This window comes from Habropoda laboriosa, unplaced genomic scaffold, assembly GCF_001263275.1.
Source record: "Habropoda laboriosa isolate 0110345459 unplaced genomic scaffold, ASM126327v1 scaffold22, whole genome shotgun sequence".
In the NCBI taxonomy this organism is placed as follows: Eukaryota; Metazoa; Arthropoda; class Insecta; order Hymenoptera; family Apidae; genus Habropoda; species Habropoda laboriosa.
This window is the reverse complement of record NW_017100261.1, coordinates 8,287,054-8,307,954: the sequence shown is the minus strand read 5'-3', so window position 1 is coordinate 8,307,954 and position 20,901 is coordinate 8,287,054. Positions and strand designations below refer to the sequence as shown.

The following is a 20,901-nucleotide window of genomic DNA, read 5'->3' as shown; positions in this document are numbered from 1 at the left end:
TACTCTTACGTTGAACCGCATTTTTCATAACTTTCCCATCATTTCCGGGAAAAATGACAATTACATTTTTTATTCTTTAGGATGCGTAGAATCATGCTGTAAAAAAATTTGTCGTTCCGGCCGTATGCCAAAATTGGCCTTTTTTTAACACCCTCCTTTGGACATTTTTTAATTCACCGAAGAGTACCTTTTAATTTACTTTAAAAAAAAAGAAAACAACGAGGTAAATAATTCAAATTATCGACAATTTTATCCTTTTTTCCCCTCTAAGGATTTTTATTTTCCCCTGTAAATTTTCATTACAGACGATTTTATGCTTTTAACATTTCTCAGAATACTTCATTTCACTTTTAATTATCCCAAAGTCAAATTTACTTCTTTTCTCCAAAATCTATCGAAAAACCGAAATTTATATCTTTCCAAATTTATCATTGCTTTTATCCAACTTCTTTTCCTTTCAAAGAGATCTTTTCCCCAAAATTTATCAAAGGTTCACCCCTTTCCTCGAATTTACTTCAACAGATCATTATTTTCTCCCCGGATTTCATTTTCTCTCCCTTTCGAAGAGATATTCCCTCCAAAATCTGTGAAATTTTCACTCCTTTCTTCGAGTTTCTCTCCACAGATCGCTGTATTCACCAAATTTTTTTTCGCCCTCTCTCTCAGAGATCTCGAAATTCCAAGCCACTTCTCCAGCCGTGTCGTCTCAAACGGCGAATGTTCCGCAAACAACTCGTGCACAATTCAAGCGGTGGCTCATTAAAAAAACGCGTGTTTCCGCTGCTCGTTAAAAGCGATTCAGAGACGGGGCTCAGTTTTCTCGTGAACGCGATCCAAACGATGAATCACAGATGGCGAAGCGTTAATTCACCGAGGAAGTCAAATTACACCATCGATCTGGCTCATTAATTAAACATTCCAGGACGCGATTCCACTGACCCGACTGATTGGCCAATGACCAAAGAACGATCGAACAGTTTCCTCCTCCTCCGACCACCCTTTTCTCTCCCCTTTATTTCACCTGGGACGCGCGCGAAATGCAATTTTAATCCGACAATCCGTGGTTCCGCGTTGAAAAGTTAATGTGCGGCGGAATCTATTGCGATATTCCGTATATACCGGGTGTACCGGGAACTGCGATAGAATCGGGAGAGAATTTTTCCTCGGAAAATGTGCAGAAAGAAATTTCGTCGTGCGAAGCTTCATTTTCGAAAGAATTGAATTGAAAAATATGCATTGGACGTAGAAAATTGACTGACAATACTGCTTGATTTTTATTTATAGAGCCACACGTGAGAAAAAGTTACATACAGCCAGTTTAACGAGGGAAATTTACTTTACAATCTTCACTTATTCTTTCTCTTTTTTGTGCACGAAGGATCAACTTCTTCGTTTTCAATACACCCTGTATAGAGAGGTAACTTTTTAATTTGACCAACTTTAACCTTTACTCTCGAGTGAGATAAGTTCAACCTGTCACGAAGTTCGAGTTATCGTTGAACAAGATTTAAGTTGCACAAATTAGTTCATTGTGCAAGTTAAGCAGTATTTCAATTTCGTAATAAGTGTGGAATTGAAATTGTGAAAGTAAAACCACTTTAGAACCACTAAAATCTCATCGATGAATGAAATTCACAGAATCGGATAAATTGAGTCTCTTTAATTTCTTGTTGCAATTATAAACGTAAGAAAATAAGTAATTCTAAGTCTTCGTAAGTCTCAAACTTTAAGAATTTAATCCAGGATTAAACAAGTCAAAAAGCACCAGCAATACATCATAAAAATATCAGCAATACAAATCCAATATTTAACCAAAATAAATTTACCTAACCTAATCTAACTCTTTCACTGCTCTTGGCTTCTACAGGCGCCTTGAAAATTTTTTGGCTCTTTAACCTATAGGCCTTTCGAATATTTTCTCGCGCTGTCCTTGGCACCTATAGGCCTTTCGAATATTTTCTCGCGCTGTCCTTGACGCCTATAGGCGTTTCGAATATTTTCTCGCGCTGTCCTTGGCGCCTATAGGCGTTTCGAATATTTTCTCATAGGCACACTTTCACCTCAGTTTAATCCTTAATTTCTGTTCTCCACACACTCTCATCTCAATTCAACCAAAGAAATTTGAAATCGACAAACTTAATATTTTTGAATTTTCAAATTATTCAAAAAATATCAGTCGAAGACGAAAGATGTCGCGTTTCGAGCGTCCATCGTCACGCGCGTTACGTGCTGGAACACTGTCGCGGCGAAATGGTTAGAAAAATATCACATAGATCAACTACAACGCACACAATAAGGTCACGCGACGGCGTCCAAAGAATCTCCAATAAATCAGCCATTAAAGAAGATTCACAGACATCTGTGACGATCTCCATCAATCAGCTGCCTTTCCTATTTCCTGGAAGCTTCGTCGAATTCCATATCCGCGAATTCAAGCTCAATTATTGGATCCCCCGTGATCAACAAGGCCGATCTATTCTGATTCGCGCGTCCAGGAAGCGGGACACGTCCGCGGATTCTAACTATAAAAACGACCTATGATCCCTCGAGAGCCAGATGTCAGATGCTCGTTTAAGAGGTTCGGACTAAAAATAGCAAGATCCGCGTGCACGCCATCAGCTATCACGCTGACCAGCGATATTTATAACGATGGATTCTTGAAAAACGCTACGCTGCATCCATGGTGTCCATCAGCCACCGTCACGTCGGCCGTTCAGCCCCATTATTCACCCGAAACGCGGAACGAATGACATCGGGCCTTGTAAAACATCGCTGTAGAGTGAAATATCATTTTTCTTCGAGCTTCGAGTGTTTTTCTTTTTCCTTTTTTTTCTTTATTGTGAATGTGATGGAATAATTGATGGATTTCTGTGAACAGTTTGGCGAAGATCTGTTCTTCTGGTTGGTTCCTTTGTTTTTTGGACGATTTTAGCACGATAAGGTTGAGCGTTTGCGTCTTTGGAAAAGTATAATTTGCAATTTTTTAAGTTTTTGGTTGTTTTCAAGGTTGGGTTTAGAGTGGAATATATTGAAGTTTGTTAAGTTCTGAGATTTTTGGAGATTGTAATGGAATTGTGGAAGATTTTTAGAATGGTTTGCGATAGCGCTTTTGTTTCATTGTGAAGGTGGTAGAATAATTGGGAATTTCTGTGAATCTGTTTGCAGAAAATCTGTGCGTTCGACGAAGATTTTAGTATGAAAAGCTCGAGTGTTTGTATTTTTGAAAAAGTATCATTTGAAATTTTTCTTAAGCTTTTTCCAGAGATTCGGGATTTCGACAAGAGGGCTTTGAAATTTCTTCAACCTCGCAATTTTTCAGGTGCCTGATGCAGCTGAAGTAGATGCAAATACATCAAAATAATAAAAATCACCGAAAAGAATTATAAGACCGAACACCGGAAGATCCTCAAACTTCAAATTTATCTCCCACTTTACTTAAAATGTTTTATATTCCAAAGTGAGACTCGATACAAAGCTGAACATTCCCAAACTAAAACTGAAAAATTACAAACTTAGAACCGCATTTCATTCCCTGGAAGGAATCTGAAATCTTCAAGAATCCTGCCTTCTGATCTCTCCCTCGAACAACCGACAATTCCGCAGAGTACAAAGTAGTTAAATTTCATTTAGAACACCGCCACGTGTCCAATACGAGTGTTGTACATTAAACGACCATTAATACAGCCCATTATCTTAACGTGCATTTAGATCAGAGATTAGAGTCCCGCTGGTATTCTTCCTCGGTGGCTGCATAATTGAAAGATTCCCTCGGCTTCTGACGATCGCCGAAAAGATAAGGTACGAGGATCGTTAGGAAACGGGCACGAAATGAAAATTTCAACGGAAACTGGATACAGCGCGGCCCCCCACACGTATTATCAGTAATTAAACAAGATTCTGAACGGAAGAGCTCCGAGGCAATTTCAGGCAATTGGCACGACAAACGCACGGTGCACTGTTTCGTGAATGGTTATGGAACGGTGCCTGGTAATTTCAGCAATTCCAACCTACGACCCACGGCTTCGAGGACCCTTCAGACGGTGGATTTTCGATCGATCGGTGTTGCGCTGACGCGAAATCAGAAGAAGGTCGTGTTTCCCAAGAATTTCAGCCATTTAAATGCTAATATTTGCCAAGCATTCGGTGAAAAACACTCGTTTAAATAACAGTATTATTTTTCACGTGGTCGTTCGTATTGTGTAAGAAGCTTCAAGACACTTTATAGATCGTAATACCTGGTATAGGTGTTATTTAAATGTCAAGTATAACGGGTGTCTCATTCTTTGCAAAATATTCAATGAAACATTTGTTTAAACAACAGTATTATTTTTCACGTGGTAGTTAATACTGCTTAAGAATCTTTGAGGTACTTTATAGATCACAATGACTGCTAAGAGTGTTGTTTAAATGTCAAGTATAACGGGTGTCTTATTATTTCGAAAATATTCAACGAAATACTTGTTTAAATGGTAATATTATTTTTCACGTGGTAATTAACATTGCATACGAATGTTTAACGTACTTTATGACTCACAGTGACTGATAAAAATATTGTGATAAATAAAATAAACAAATTTTGAGAATTGTAATTCTCCAAATAAATTTTCAGCTGTTCCCTATGTTGTTCAAATTGAAAAAAAAAGTGTTCTATTATTAAATATTTCATTTCTATTCTTCTAGAGTTGGAAAATTCTTGCCTTATTTAAATCTCTTTAATTCATGTTAACTAGGATTTTCATGAAGAATTTGCGCTTCGAAGAGATCTGATTCAGAACCTGCAAAAATCCAGGATGGCGTGCTTAAAAACACTATCTACATATTTCCGACATTACCGGCGACATTATGCAAAAAGCGTCGAGGTTTTACTGCAGAGTTACTGCAGATTTCACGAAAGCCCTTCGCTTTTTGAATTCTAGATTTTCCTTCGAAATTTTCCCTCTTCAACGTGGCCCTTTCTACAACCTCGTGCCTCTTTCTTTTTTCACCCGAAAAGATAAAGAAAAATACAATTTCCTCGATAAATCTGAATCAAAAGAGTAGGAAGCTTCTCGTGAAAGAAAAATTCATTCAGTTCAAACATTTCTCGACACCTGTTAACCTCAGCCTATTCAAAATTACTTTCAAAATTTCCTTTCCTATCCACTTCCAAATATCTAAGAAAGATCGAATTTTCTGAATATTCATTTAATGAAAATGCCACGTTCAACCCTTTCCAGTCCAATTTAATTAAATCCCTCAAAAAGGGGAAAACACTTTGTTACCAAAATAAAACAATTCAATTCACCAAGTGTTTATTTTACTAAAAAATTGATATCATATGACACCTGCGTACAGAAATACAGCATATAAATGCAGTACATGATAAAAAATGAAATGATTAACTTCGAGAGGGTTAACCCTTTGACATTCCAATATAATTATGAATTAGAGTGAATAAAATCCACATTTTGCACGTATCTTTTTAATAATTACGTCGTGTGTGATCATTCTCAAAGCACAGTGTACATAACATCTCGTTCCTTTCTTACTTTCTTCCCGAAAGTCTCTCTTGAGTGGAACTGTTCGTTATTTAACGCCCTGCCCAAGTCTCAATCGGGATAAACTGTCGAAGGGTTAATGTGTCAACACGACCGAGTGAACGACTTCGTTCCCTATATAAAAGTAGACCACCATGGATGTTCCATTGACCCGAATCGATCGAACATGCCCAAAGGAACGCGTTATCCTGCTCCCACAGGAAGAACATCTTCTTTGTTCAGCCTTTCCTCGAAATATGCCGCGACGCGGTGAGACGCATTCCGGTTGCTCAGACAGAGCCGGCCAAGCCACACGAGGAATTCGACCCCGATACGGGAAAGAGCTTTATCCTGTCCCGGAAGACAGAGGCCAGGGATCCCCAAAGTGTCTATAATTCTTCCGATGCCGGTGACATGCAAGGATACCGGGCAACACCCGAGAAATTTCGACAGCAATCGGTGTTACAGCCAACGATATACGCCGAATTCGAGAGAAAATTGAAGGTTTAATGTATCCTCTTCCCTTTTGTGAGTTATTTGATTATTCTGAAGAGCTATGAAAGTATGTAGATGTGTTAGGAATTTGGAATATTTATTATTCAATTGAAATTTCGTTGAAATTCTTGGATTATTTTCTTGGTCTGTTCGAATTGAAAATGAAACTGAGGGATGAATGCGTTCAATTCTTTGTGAGTTACCTGATTATTCAATAGTTACGAAAGAGGGTAGATGTGTCAAGAATTCGGGACACTTATTATTTAATTCAAAGACCAGAATTTCTCAATTCTCTTCGTGATATGTTTAAATTGAACAGAAAAATTGGATAATAAATGCGTTCTATTTTTTACGAGTTATTTGACAATTCTGAGATGATACATCGACAGCCATGAAAATGAGTACAGCTGCCAACTGTTTGAAATATTTGCTATTCAACTGAAATTTGATCAGAATTCTTCGATCGATCTTATGGTACGAACTGAATCAAGATATTGAACTGATAGAAGATTCGTCGAACTTGAGAACAGCTCTTCTTAAGAAAGAGATTCTTTAATCACCAGCAGTTGTTGGGTAAACGTTCTAGAAGGAGTGAATAAAAGGTTTCCAGGATTTCAGTGAACTTGTTACTAGTTTAAAGGCAATCCTAGCAAGTCACACTCTAGATGTTGTGCAGTAGCAGTGCTTATCTAGGTTTTGAAATTTTAACAGAGGGGCCTGAGGTAGTTTCGAGACAGTCGAACTTGTTGAAGAAGTTTCTGAGAGAAAAGTTGCTTTAATGATAGCATCTTCAACTTGTTATCTGATTTATGAATGGGATACTTAAGGATTAGATAATATTTGACCTGTACGATGAACTGATTCTTTTTCACTGTTTCAAGTTATCCTTGATCGAAATAGATTTCACGAGAAACTATTTTTAATTTGAACAAAAATTATAACCTTTGCGAATCTGTGTTCAGAGACCATGCAACCACTGATTTTAGTAAAAACCAATTGCAACTCGAACATATTCGATGCAAAATAACGTAATGACTAATTTAGGCGTAGAACAGGCTCAATAACAAAGTATAATAATTGAAAAATTGAAAAGAAAAATTCAACAGAATTGAATTCTCGCCGTCGATAATAATTGCCTCTAGTAATATTTCACCCCTGATTAAAAAATAGCTGATCCTATCCAAACTACAATTTTTCAATTATTTTTCACTCACTGTAATAATTATCTGGCAATTTTTAAGCCCGTATCAACAGAAACCTATAGTCTACTATAATCTTCCTTCGACCCTAACTCTGACAGAGATGTCGATGAAATTTGGTTTCAAATAAGTCACAACTGTAAGATCCAAATGTATTAAAATTGCATATCTCATTATTTCCAATATATTTCCTATAAAAAAAATTAATCTGAACATATTGAGTACCTAAGTAAAGCTGTATATAACCCTTTGAACTTCACATTTTTTTAAATTTTCTCTTCAATAACTCCGTATTACTTTAAGTGCTTTATTTAAAATGTACTTCAAAAGTTGGGTAATAGGAACAAATTTCAACAATTGTTTCAGCATTGGGATTCTGCTGAGATCTGATATTTGTGGAATTTCTAAATACTTTTTACTGTAAAATAAGACAATTTTCATGGATAAAGGGAAACCAACTACATTTTCGTCATATACATGCATATTGCTCACCTAAGTAAAAAAAAAAAAAAAAATACTGCAAAATATATTTAAACTGGCAATTTAAAAATATCGAGTGTGACTCGAATAAAGCTGACATCAAGGTATACTATTTAGGCAAAGGAGTTCAAAGGGTTGAACACAGACCAAAATGAAAATTTCCAGCGAAAGAAACCGCAATAATTTACCGTTCTTATTTTCCCAACCCAAACAATCTCCCGACCAATTTTCACAATGTATTCAACTAAATAAATCCGTCCCGGCTACACATTCCACGATCAGCACAAAAATGATTTCCATGCTGGCGACCACAGATCAGAATATTCAGGAACTCTCCGGCGGTTCCTGGTTTACAATGACATTGAACCACAAACGGCCGAAAGGCAAATACTTTCACAGGATCGCCAGAAGCGTGTGTTCATAGAGTCGTCCGTTATTCAATGTAGCCGGATTTATCATCGATTGTTTTCTCCGGCAAGATTGCGAACTAGGTCAAAGCCGATCAGCGCGCAATCGCGATGAAGAAAACCTTCGACGCAACTGTTCCGTTCGATTCGAATCTGCTCCGGCTGCTGCTCGGGGTACTCTAATTAGACGTTTTAATTGGTAATTAGAACAGAAAGGAGTGGTGTGGTGGCCCGGCGATGGATCCTTCAAATTCACTCCTCGTTAGCGATCGTCGCGCGCCTGGAATGTTGCTCTTTGAGGAAGACCGAACAAAAATGAGTGGGCGAGAAAAACGAAACAAAAAAGGAAAAGAATAAATCTGCGCAACACACTCTTCGACAGCTCTCTCTACGCTCTATTTTCCACGCAAATTAACCGGTCGCCGAGAGCACGTCCGTTCGATTTCCATCGATGAGGAACTCTTGTCAGACCGAGAAACAATAATTGACGAGTTGAAACGATGTTAAGTGCCAAAGAATAGTATACCGCGAGAGTAGTGTACAATTAAATTCAAGTCGGTTGATACACTTATTTGCCGTTTATTTCCCGTAGAAATCTACGTAGCTGGTAAACGCTGAGAGTTCCAAGTGTTCGAAGTGACGAACAGGTGTCTACGTTCACACTGGAAATTTTCTTTTCCGGCACTGCTTTCGGTTTTATAGTCGATAGAATCCCCTCTTTAGGTCTTCTACAGCGTTGAAATTCGCTTGTTTTCCTATTTCTTAATTTGTGGACGAACTAATTTGAAGGACAAATTGGAAAAATTCACTGACTAAGGGAAGCTTAGAAGTGAAGCTATTGATCACAACGCTTGGCTATTCATGTTCCTCAAGTAACTAAAGAAGACATCTTCAGCTTAAGAACTTCTTTGGCTCCGTACGATTGTCATTTCTTAAGATCATTGCAATATCACCTCGCTGATAATCTTCGACAATTTATCAACGACTTTATAACATGGAAATGGCACAATTTTTCTCGCAATGAAATTCATACGCTGCTCGAACGACGAAGAAGAGTCATAAGAAAGAATGGAGAATCTTTGAAAGATCCAACTTATTTCCATTTTCTTTTTTTGTAAAATTTAGGATCATCGAGAAATTTCTGATATTTCCACATCGTTCGTGAGATATTTCGCTTTCTCTTCCCTGTGATCGGTTAATCAGCACTCCCTGAGAGTACACTTTGATCTTCAGTATAATTAAGTTGGATGTGATACATTATTTGTGAAACTCCGGCAATTTATTTTTCATGCTAAGTGGTTAGTTGTCCAAGTTTAATTTCTGCCTTGATCGAGAGCGAGCCAGAACCATTAATCAGAACTACAAGTGATCATTTTCCATATATTAACATAGGACGTCAATTTCGTAGCAACTAATTAATCACCTAGTATACCGCAGATCAGACATTGATAAGTTGACGAGATAATCTTGTTCCCAGGTACCTCCAGTCGAATTTCTCTCGAAACTATTCTACGCAACTACATACACGGCGTAACAAAAATACACACCTATCTGTGCAACAATTTGCCATCAAACTATCAAAGAAAATTCATACACTTTTACGGTTCCGATAAATCACTATTCTACATTCTCAAAGATAAAATATCTCTCGAATATTTGTGACCTCCCAACTTACTCCTTCTTCAAGCGGCGCCGCTAAATCCTTCATCCTTTCCCACTTTCCTCAACATTTCTACCCACTCCTCTCGCTACACCAATATTTTCACTTTCTCATTATCGCCTTTACGCGTGAATAACACACACATTTCACCCTGCACTTTCTTTTCTCAAAGACGTCGAAAAGAGAAAAGCTTCGAGTCGCCTAAATAATCTTCACCTCGAGAAAAAAAGACTAGGAAAAACCTTTGAAGACTTTTCCAGCAGGGTGACACGACCTGACGAAAAACCACGACAGCGTTTCCCTTGGAAGAAAAAAAAAAAAAAAAAAAAGAGGGACAAAGAGAAAAGGTGCAGGGATCTTCCTGGTCAAGAGAAGACGCAGTCATCGTGGGTAAAATCCATCGAGCTGGCGAATCGAGACACGGTCGATATCTCGTTGCCTGTCAAGGCGAAGCGGTTTGATATCTGGCGGAAGGACTCACCGAAAATTGGAGCAAGGATGGATGACCCAGTGACCTGCAGCCTTTTGCCTGATCCGTTCCTTCATCAGAGCCTTCTTGCTGCCGAACAGCTTCATGGCCAGCTTGTTGTCCGTAGGCTGGAACAGGGCCTGAAGCTGATTCTTCAAGAAGCTCTGCTTGACTTCCTGGCCCGGAAGACCCGGGCCCGGCTCCTCCTTCGGCGTCCCGTAGAGGGACACATCGTCCACTCCGAAGTGGACCTTCCCGCTGCCCTTGTAATTCATCTCGTTGCCTGGAAGATAAACACGGTTTATCTTAGTGGCATTGTCCTGTTGAGTAGGGACTCGACGTTTTCTTTGGGAGAGAGATTAAAAGAGGGATTGAGTAATGGTACTTTCAATCGAACTTTTGGAATTTATTGGTCAAAGTTTTTGGAGGGACTTTTTGGATATCACTTTTTCAGAATTTGATATCTTGCAGTGATAAGGGGAATTCCTCAGGTGCTCGTTCATTAATGAAATTTTGTCAGACTAATGGTACTTTGAGTGAAAGTTTGGAACTTGCTCGTAAAAATTTATGGAGAGACATTTTGATGAACGGAGTATTAGGTATAATTTTTGGAGAATTTGATATTTCGCACTGATAAGGAGAATTCCCAAGGTGCTCACTCGTTAATGAAACTTTGTCAGTCTAATGGTACTTCGAGTGGAAGTTTTGAATTTGTTAGTAAAGATCTTTGGAGAGACATTTTGGATATCATTTTTTCAGAATTCGATATCTTGCACTGATAAGGGGAGTTCCCGAGGTGCTCACTCGTTAACGAAACTTTGTCAGACTAACGGTACTTCGAGTGGAAGTTCGCAACATGTTAGCAAAACACTTTGGGGAGACTTTCTGGTGAATGAAGAGTCAGATAATATTTTCTGAAAATTTGATATCTTGATCCGACAAGAGGAATTCCCAAGGTGTTCACTTATTAATCAAACTTCCTCAAGCTTACAAAATTCGTCATCACGAGATATTAAAAATATGTAACGTAATTAAAATAAACTACCTACTAAAAGTGTATTTTATATGTCTTGTGTAAAAAAGAAAGCGGGACATTTAGAAAAATTGTGACTGGAGTTCACATATTTATTCTCGAATGCACGGGTGCTCTATACTTTAGAGTAAAACGTTTAATTGGCTTTAATTGTTAATATCTCGCAAACAGTCAGCCTTCTGCCTCCGAAAAGGAGTACAGAGATATATATTTACTCTGACGAATTCTATAAGCCGGCAAAGTTTCATTAATAACCGAATCCCACTTAGAGAGTTCTCCTTGCAAGAGTTCGAAGAGACCTCTTCGAAATTCGTCAATTATTTCACGAACAAGTAAAACAGAAAAATTTGCCTCTGAAAAGTTCCGATTTACCATCTCCATAAAGATTATCTCAAAAATTACAAAAAACTCTTAACTTAATTAAAAAGTCAATTACAAAAAATCTTATTTCATAAATTTGCAGCTAACTTTTCAAACCGACCCAAAACCAACGAAATTAGCACGCACTAACTGCCCCCAAGAAAAAATCATTTTCTTCCATCCTTTCTACACAAATTACAATAATTGTCTCAACCAGAAACGCCAATCTACGAGAGCATTATCATCGATTTTCTACCTGATTCAATCAGTCACCCATTATCTAGATATCAAGATACCAAGCGTTAAATGTAATCAATTGCGTTGCTAATTATACCACGTTCTGTGCCGCTAATAGCTCAGACCTTGTCACACAGGACCACGCATAATTCTATGTATACGCCGGGTGCTTGTGAAATTCGTCGAAGAACCCACAAGAATTAGCGGTACTCAACCGAGAGAAACTTTGGTTACGGTCGAACTGCAAGTGGAGATGGAATCGTTGTTTTGCGTTTCAAATAAATTACGCTCAGGTCCAGTTATGGAGAAAAGGAAGCTGCGTTCCTACAAGCCGCACGAAATCCCCTCACGCCTGGAATTCGTGGCGCACGCGAGCTCGTTCCTTTCCAAACACACGCCACACACACACACCGTGGAGAAATGTAAAAACCGCCAAGCACCGTTTCCTTTACGACTCGATTAGATACAGTTAACTGGGAGGATTCTAGTTAGTTTCTTTTGTGACGGAGATACGAGAGCTACGTCGACAAAGGTTCAAAATGACCGGGAGATGGGAACGGCAAATAACGATTGGAATTTCTTTCGTTCGCGCGGATTATCTCGAATTCACGTTGCAGCGGAGTTAATGGAAAATTATTGATAGATTAACGGTGGTATGTGATGATTGTTGTTGCGCGTAGATTGGAAAAATATCGCGGAAGGTACGATGGGGAATTGTCATTGGTAAGAATAGCTTCTTGGAAGTAGGAAATTACAGTTATCGGATGATATAAACGGTTGATAAATCATCTTTTGCTGGTGAATTACGGAGAAGGTTGATTGATAGCGGAGGTTAGAAAAAACTTGTGAAAACATAACGCGAGATTGTGTTCGTTCGAGAAGAATAATTGATTACTAAAAAATCCATGTGAGGAAGTGTATTATTGAGAAATTAGTTGTATTAACGGTTTCGTTACTACAGGCGCCTATAGGCGTTTTGAAAATTTGCTCGCACCACACTGTTGGAGCCTTTTGGTATACTTCCACCTTAATTTAATACTTAATTTTATTCTTCATGCACCTCCACCTTAATTTAATAAACCGAATTTTATGACGATACGGCCAAAGTAAGAAATTTTTCAATCGTGGTTGAAAATTTACCGTCAGTCACCCATGTTACACGTTCAAATCTGCCGTAGCGAAGGGGTTAAGAAGGGAAGAGGGGTTATTGAAAAAATATTTCAGAAAAATTGGAAACATAGAATATCCGCGGAAAAGCTCTCGAACAGGAAGAAAGTGACTGTCTTGTACGAAAGTTTTACAGTTTCTGAAATGTAGCATGACATTACCATCTTCTGAAGGGGGTACATAAACATTATGCTAATCGTTACAAGATAAAACTTGTTAATAAGATGCTCTACATACACACACACGTGAATCGTAATTACCAAAACCGGATACGGAGTTATCGCTATCCGAGTTGTTGCAGAGTGAGAAGCTGATTAAAGCTTATCAATGAATCACCTGATATGAAGGAACCTTATCGCAAAGGTTACTCGCGAGTTTCTGAAAAATTCTCAGAATAATGGTTTCGAGTCCTGTAGACTAAAGACGTTACTACAAAGACACCATTTCCTGAAAATTCAAAATTTAACAATAGAGGAAGCTAATCAGCTTAGGAAAGCAAATTTAGCGATGAAATTGCTTTTCATATTTTGAAGAACTAAACAATTTTTTTTTTATTATTGAGAAGGAAGAGACTTTTTATTTTAGGGGAACGCAATTTTCGCTGCCACTAATTGTAAAAAAATACAATAATTTTAGGGCAATCTTGTAACTGAGTCATTAGAGGAGGACACGAACTAAAGAGTCTTATCACCATCATACCAAAAAATGTAAAATCTTCCAAAAAATCCTATCGCCAGTTTTTCCAAAGGAAAGAAAAAATATATAAAAACATGCACCAGAAATTCTACCATCCCCTCACTGGAAGAGCACAGAAGTATTCAAAGAATTGCATTACCAACTTATCAGGAGGTTACAAAAATCTTAAAAGAATCTTATCACCACCTTTTCCAAAAAGAGAAAAAATATATGAAAATTCTACCATCACCTCACTAGGAGCACACAAGTCTTCAAAGAATTATATTACCACCTTATCAGAAGGCTGCAGAAACTTAGAAAGAGTACCATCACCATCCTTTACAGAAAAAAAAGAAAAATAGAAGAAAACATGTATCATCATTTCACTAGAAAAGCACAGAATCTTCCAAAACTCCAGAAGCTTCCACACAATACCACTGCAACTCTTCCAAAAGAGAAAAGTATATCATCATTTCACTAGAAAAGCACAGAATCTTCCAAAACTCCAGAAGCTTCCACCAAATACCATCGCAACTCTTCCAAAAGAGAAAAGTATATCATCATTTCACTAGAAAAGCACAGAATCTTCCAAAAAATACCATCGCAACTCTTCCAAAATAAAAACTACAAAAAATCCGTGAAACTCCAACCACAAAGAACACAAAACAATACATCACCATGATACCGGAAGCCTACGAAACTACCCAGCCAGTCCTTATCTCGATCCTCTGACAATCCGAGCTCCTCCTAACACAGAGGGATCTCTCGCCTGCTGTTAGAAAACTCACCGAATTTCTGGTTCGCCCGTGTGTTCGACAACTCGGGCCAGCTGGACACGAGGACACGACAGCCTATGGGCCTGCTCTGTTCGTCTAGCTGTCTTTGTTTCCTCAAGAGCGGCCTCCTCTGCTCGTCGAGTGTGTTGGCGCGCGCCAGATCGTCGTCGGCCATCGCCCGAAAGCCAAGCGCCTTAGGATCGCGAGAACGGTCTGCCCCGTTTACCGTGTAACTGGTCCCCGGAGCAGAGGTTGACTAATGACGAGCGGAACACGAGGAAAAAGAAGCCACGCGGCTGGCGAAAGCCAGCTAGCCAGCCAGCCAGGAGGAAGAGAAGCGTAGAAGAAGCCGAACGAGGAGAAGAAAGAACAAGAAGAGAGAAGCAACGCGAACGAGGAACAGAGAGAGACGGGGAGAGAAGAAGAGGGAGAGAGACTGACCGGTTTTATTGTGGAACCGAACGACCACGCGTGTGTTCGATTCTTTTCTCGCTGCGACGACGGCGAACGCATGCAAATCTTCGCGCGACAATATCTCGTCAACCTTGACACTGAAAGCGACCAAAGAACAGTCGCGAGAAAGTCTCCCACCCGTTCATTCGTGAATTATCTGTTGTAGTAGGAACGCAGGACAGGCCTTGCTTTATACACTCCCGCCAGATTTTTCTGATTTCGCGGCTCGACGAGCGAATAGTCGAGAGAGTGTATGCGCGACGAGGGCGCTCGAGGAAGTCGAGCGTAAGATCCTCCAGAGAGACGCCTGGATGCTGCTTGGTGAAATTAGACGAGCTTCAGGGAGACTCTTCGAGGATGACGAGAGATACGACGATGTTTTTTTTTTCCTTCTTCTCGGGGAGGATTTTTGGGAATCGCGATGCCTGAGACTGGCTGAGAAGGTAGCTATTAGTGGGCATAATTAGTGGTCTTCGGGTGGATTCAAGGTGCAGTTGGATTGTTGGCTCTTTGAGGTTTTCGCACGGGGAGATTCGTGTAATTGTCTCGGTGATTATGAAAGTGGTCTGAGCAAAAGATTTTTTTAAATTGAAGTTTTCGTTTATTCCAAGTAATTCTTGTGAAAGTGAAACAATTGAATTCTTCGTTTCTTTCAGATTGCAACAATGTGAGGCCACTTTTAAACAACTGTTAAACAGATTTGAGAGTTTTATGGTTGATTAGGTGTCATTTCAGAATTTTTTCTCTGTGATTACGAAGGTGAAAAGAAAAAATTGAATCTTTTAACTTATTTTGGGTTGCAGCATTGTGGGACCATTTTTGCAAAATTGTTGAACAGAGTTGGTAGTTTTATGGTTAATTATTAAACAGATTTGAGAGTTTTATGGTTGATTAGGTGTCATTTCAGAATTTTTTCTCTGTGATTATGAAGGTGAAAAGAAAAAATTGAATCCTTTACTTATTTTGGGTTGCAACATTGTGGGACCATTTTTGCAAAGTAGTTGAAAATTGAATAATTGTTGAACAGAATTGATACTTTTGTGATTGATTAGGTGTCATTTTAGAATTCTGTCTCTGTGATTATAAAGGTGAAAAAAACAGTTGAATTTTCACTTATTTTCGGTTGCAATAATTCAAGGAAAAGCTTGAAGGATTTCGAAACGAAAAATGTGTCGTCGAAATGAGCGACTCGATAAATTATGAAAATTCTGGAGTTCTTGAGAGACGAAAATTTTGGAAATCTTTACTTCAGACTTATATTTAACTACAAAATAATTGAATCAAATCTAACAGAAAATTTCCTCATTCATGTGTTTGGCATAAAGGGACCACATCACTTAGGCCACCTTCATAATGATTATAATTATCTACAGAGATACGTGTCTATTTATTTGTTTCAAGTTTGATCGACGAATTCACGCACTGATTTATACTTCTTAGCTAGATTCTTTTAAATGAGAAAAAACGTAGAACGAATTCAAAGAACATTTCTGAACCAGTCCTCAGAAAATAACGCAAAACCGTTTGAAATTAATTCCGCACTTCCGTTTAATCTCCGCCATTGCTTGCACATTTGTTTGAAATTTTCAAGAAACGATCCATCTTACGTAGACACTTGCAACATCAAAGTATTTCCATTTTCGTTTCTACATTTCTCATCCTTCGTTCGTTTATGTTCGTTTACGAACTGTCAGAGGGAGAGCAATTTACACCGTGCAGATTTATCCCTTGTTTTTCCATCCTCCGTGCATCCGAACCTAAAGAAATATGTATTTCCGTACTTAACTCGAATTCGCCCTATTCTACCGAAACGATGGAAGCATCGACAAAATGTAGAAACAAGGAAATGTAGAAAATTCGCCAAACAGTAAAGTATCGCTTTCGAACGATTCGAACGATTTCCATTTACAATGCTGTGCGGATTCTCCGTAGGTTTCGAGAAAGGAATTTTCGCGAAAATATTCGCTTGGAAATGGGAGCGTAAGTGGAACGACTTTAACGCGACATTCGAGACCACCGCGGCAGTGTTACCGTGGCAAAATGTTCTTTTTCCGGTGTCTTTTGTAGGACTGAGCTTTGCGACAGATAATTTGCCGGCTAGACGAGGAGTGGGCAAATTATCTCATCCGAGAGGGAATCGACAGAGAGAACCGTTTCTTATTGCGCTCCGACGCCATTTTTGCTGCGTAACATTTAATTAGTCGGAGTTTCAATAGTCTTTGATTATCGCGTGTGCGTTGGTTTGTGTGTTTGTAACGAGAGAAGATAGTGGGAGTGTGCGATTTCTGATTTCTCAGGCATGGGAGTCGCTAGGTTTGTATGAAATATTTGAATGTCGATCTCTAGCAGGGGAAACCGTGAAACTTTTAGCAATTGATAGTACTATTGTGTTAGCACTGCGAGAGATGAATTAGACGGTGATTATTTTAATTTACTCGCATCGGTTGAAGTGTTTGTTTGCTTTGATTAATGATGAACGTTGTCGAGCGTACTTTTTCTTCTTTTTATGTTGGTTATTCTAAAAGGCGAACGGGGGAAAAGGGGGAATAATTCTTTGGATTGCAGGAGAGATGAGAGAATATTAGAAAATTTTTATATTTAGGAATTCGAATATTTGAAAATTTTTATATTTAGGAATTCGAATATTTGAAAATTTTTATATTTAAGAACTCGAATACGTGAAAATACGAATATATGAAAATTTGAATACTTAAGAATTCAAATACGTGAAAATTGGAATATATGAAAATTTGAATATTTAAGAATTAGAAAATTTGAAAATTTGAATATTTAAAAATTAGAATATTTGAAAATTTGAATATTTAAGAATTCGAATACGTGAAAATTTGAATATTTAAGAATTAGAATACCTGAAAATTCGAATATATGAAAATTTGAATATTTAAGAATTCGAATATATGAAAATTTTAATACTTAAGAATTCGAAAAATTTGAATATGTGAAAATTTGAATACTTGGACGTGCAAAAATTTGAATATCTGAAAATTTGTATACATATATGAAAATTAAAATATGTGACCATTTTTACATTCGAAATTTCGATTACTTAAAATTTCAACATTCCTACCACGTTTCAAACTAATTTTGGATTCGCGACTGTCCACGTGTCAGCCTTCACATGCAATTACACTGTAAGTCGACACACCATAATTCAATTTCGTATCATCGGTTTCACAACAATTAAAAGCACGAGAGTAACGAGAAAACCTGAATATTACATGTCCAATTACGTACATTCACGTTTGTACATAATTTAATGACAATTCATTGAAGTTTCACGAGATGAATTTAACCGTGAAAACCAGTAATGTTAATCGCCTCTTATGAAACAAATAATCCATCTACAGAAAACAAGTCCTGTGATTCAGTACTTTTATCCAACAACTCTTGCTTGCATTTAGAGGTCTACGTATTTATGGAAATCGATTATCATATTGCAACTTCAACGACGAGCGTAATACAAACAGCAAAACATTTCAACTACCATTAACGTTAATAAAAATTCGTTCACATGAAACCTATCTGAATCCAAAAAAAAAAAAATGTTCAATTCACAATTACTCAGCAATCGGAATTTCTTTCAACTAAATGCAGACGCTACATTATATCGCGATAAACTTTTCTATTTTTCTTACTTTCTTCTTCACCTGAAGTTCCTTTGTTCCCATTCGCTGAGAAACACCAAAATTTTTCTCTTCTCTCTCCTGTTAATATCGGCCTACCGCGTATTTTCTCAAACTAAACGCGAAATTTCCTAGGCAACTTCAGCTTTGATGTTTCACATCAAATAAACAATCACACATAATACAGCGTCTGGCATCTCGTCTTTTCATCTCGCAAACCACAAGGGAAACCTGCTTCGTTGAAACCAGAGACGAAGCTGCCGCAAAACATACCGACACTTTCAGCGTCAAACATTCCTCTCGGATCGTTACGAGTCGTCCAATCAAGAAAGGAAATCGACCAACGGTTTAACATAAACGACAATTAACGTCGAGGGAGAGAAAAAGGAAATCGGCATCGTTTGCTAGGCGCTGAGAATTCGGCCGTGAGAAGCCGGTAAATATACGGCGGAAGAAAAAATAGAACAGGTCGAAAGGATTCGGTTAAAGAGAAGCAGAAACGTTCGACGTCAACGAAGAAATAATTTTACCCTTTCGCGAGGGAAAATAAATACGAGATCTGTTACGGATGTTCGCAAGTGCTGCTTAGTAAACACTTCTTTTTTCAGTGTGTTTACAATTTGTTTGCTTTTCCCTTAGATTTGCATCGGAGAGCTCAGATTTGACGTTCTACAAGACATTTTGTAAATATAATTAATTTAATTACTAATACGACAAAGAATAATTTAATTAATCGTTCAATTGAATCGTAGTTAAATTGCAATTAATCCATTTCAGAAATTTCATTCATTTATTACTCATCACCGTACTGCTGTATTCTGTTATTATAGAAATTTATTTACAACGATCATTCTCCTTTCTTCTACTAAACTACGAAATCATAACGAACCGTAATTTTGTCCTGACAATAGAAAAAGAATAATAATAATACGAGTTTCGAGACTTAAATATAAAATAAGAATTTTAAGAATTTATCCCTAACGAGGGGAAAAAATAACGAAAAAAGTAAATTAGGTAGAAAAATAGCAGAAAAAAGGGGGAATGGGTAGAATTAGGTGGATAGGAGGAGTGATGGTATAGGTTGAGCGTGGAATTAATTGTATAGGGGGCGGGGATTTCGTTTCTTCGCGTTGTCACGTGCTCGTAAACACGCCGACTAAATGTGCGGCCGGCCCGATTGCTTTTCTATATTGCAACAACCGATAATGGGCTCGTTACGCGCATTTGTCGACGGACAAACGGCTAATTCAACGAGCATTCTTACGGTGCTCCATATTTCCACGCGGACACGTGTGCCAATAACTTTGAATTAGCGATTCTCGTTGGGGTTTCCCCGGCAGACATAAAACTCCCCTCTCTTGTTATTATTTGCATCGGTGATTATGAGAATGGCCTAAGTGAAAAATCGGAAAAATATTGAATTTACTGATTTACGTTACTACAGTGCGGTGCCGTTTTTGTAAAATAGCGGGAAATTTGAAATATGAATTAAATTGCTAGTTAAAATATCAAATATAAAACTCCCCTCTCTTGTTATTATTTGTGTCGGTGATTATGAGAATGGCTTAAGTGAAAAATTGAATTTACTGATTTACGTTACTACAGTGCGGTGCCGTTTTTGTAAAATAGCGGGAAATTTGAAAAACGAATTAAACAGATAAATAGAATTGACAGTTGAAATATTCAAAAGAAAAATCTTGAATCGTTAAATAGCACTGACGATTAAAATATTAAACAGGATGACCGAAAAGTGGAAATATCTTGAAACGAAAAATGAGTTAGGACAATTTTCTTATAATTATTTACATAATTAATGCGATAATTTTCATGAAACCTCGAAAAGTAGAATTTACTTTGAATCGAATCGTTAAATCGAAATGGTCAAAAAGTCTAAACAATCTCGAAACGAAAAATGACACGACTTAGGCCATTTTTCTGACAATTATTAACGCAATCGTACGATAATTCAGGAGCAATCTCGAAAAGTGGAATTTTCTTTATGACGATCGTTTCTGATGATAATTCATCGAACAAAGGAAGAATCCATACATTTAACAGAGAATTCAACAAGTTCAATTCGACTTTTTAGTTTTTTGCTTTACTTGGGAATATTACCTCATCGTTTATACTTAATTGGAGCATCATAATTGGAACATCCTCTCGATTAATTCTTTCGACTTGCCCGCTGTCATCACCTTGGAAGTATAACGGAATATTGTTTCATAGGTGTGACAAAAAAAGGTCAAATTGTTTCTATCACGCCTAAGCAGAGATGTAGTAATCCTTGTGCGGACGTATGTGTATAGAATTAATTCTATGTTGCATTGGAT

The 20,901-nt window shown here is 37.8% G+C and overlaps 1 protein-coding gene across 1 annotated transcript in view; it reads right to left on the bottom strand.

Annotated features, from left to right (window-relative positions):
* The window catches only part of LOC108572804 (potassium/sodium hyperpolarization-activated cyclic nucleotide-gated channel 2), a 118,173-nt gene that overhangs the window by 95,647 nt on the left and 1,625 nt on the right, over positions 1-20,901 (bottom strand). Inside the window, exon 2 of the mRNA XM_017935112.1 lies at positions 10,239-10,509. Within this exon, the coding sequence (XP_017790601.1) occupies positions 10,239-10,501 (263 nt within the window). The 5' untranslated portion in view covers positions 10,502-10,509. The remainder of the gene's footprint in view (positions 1-10,238; positions 10,510-20,901) is intronic.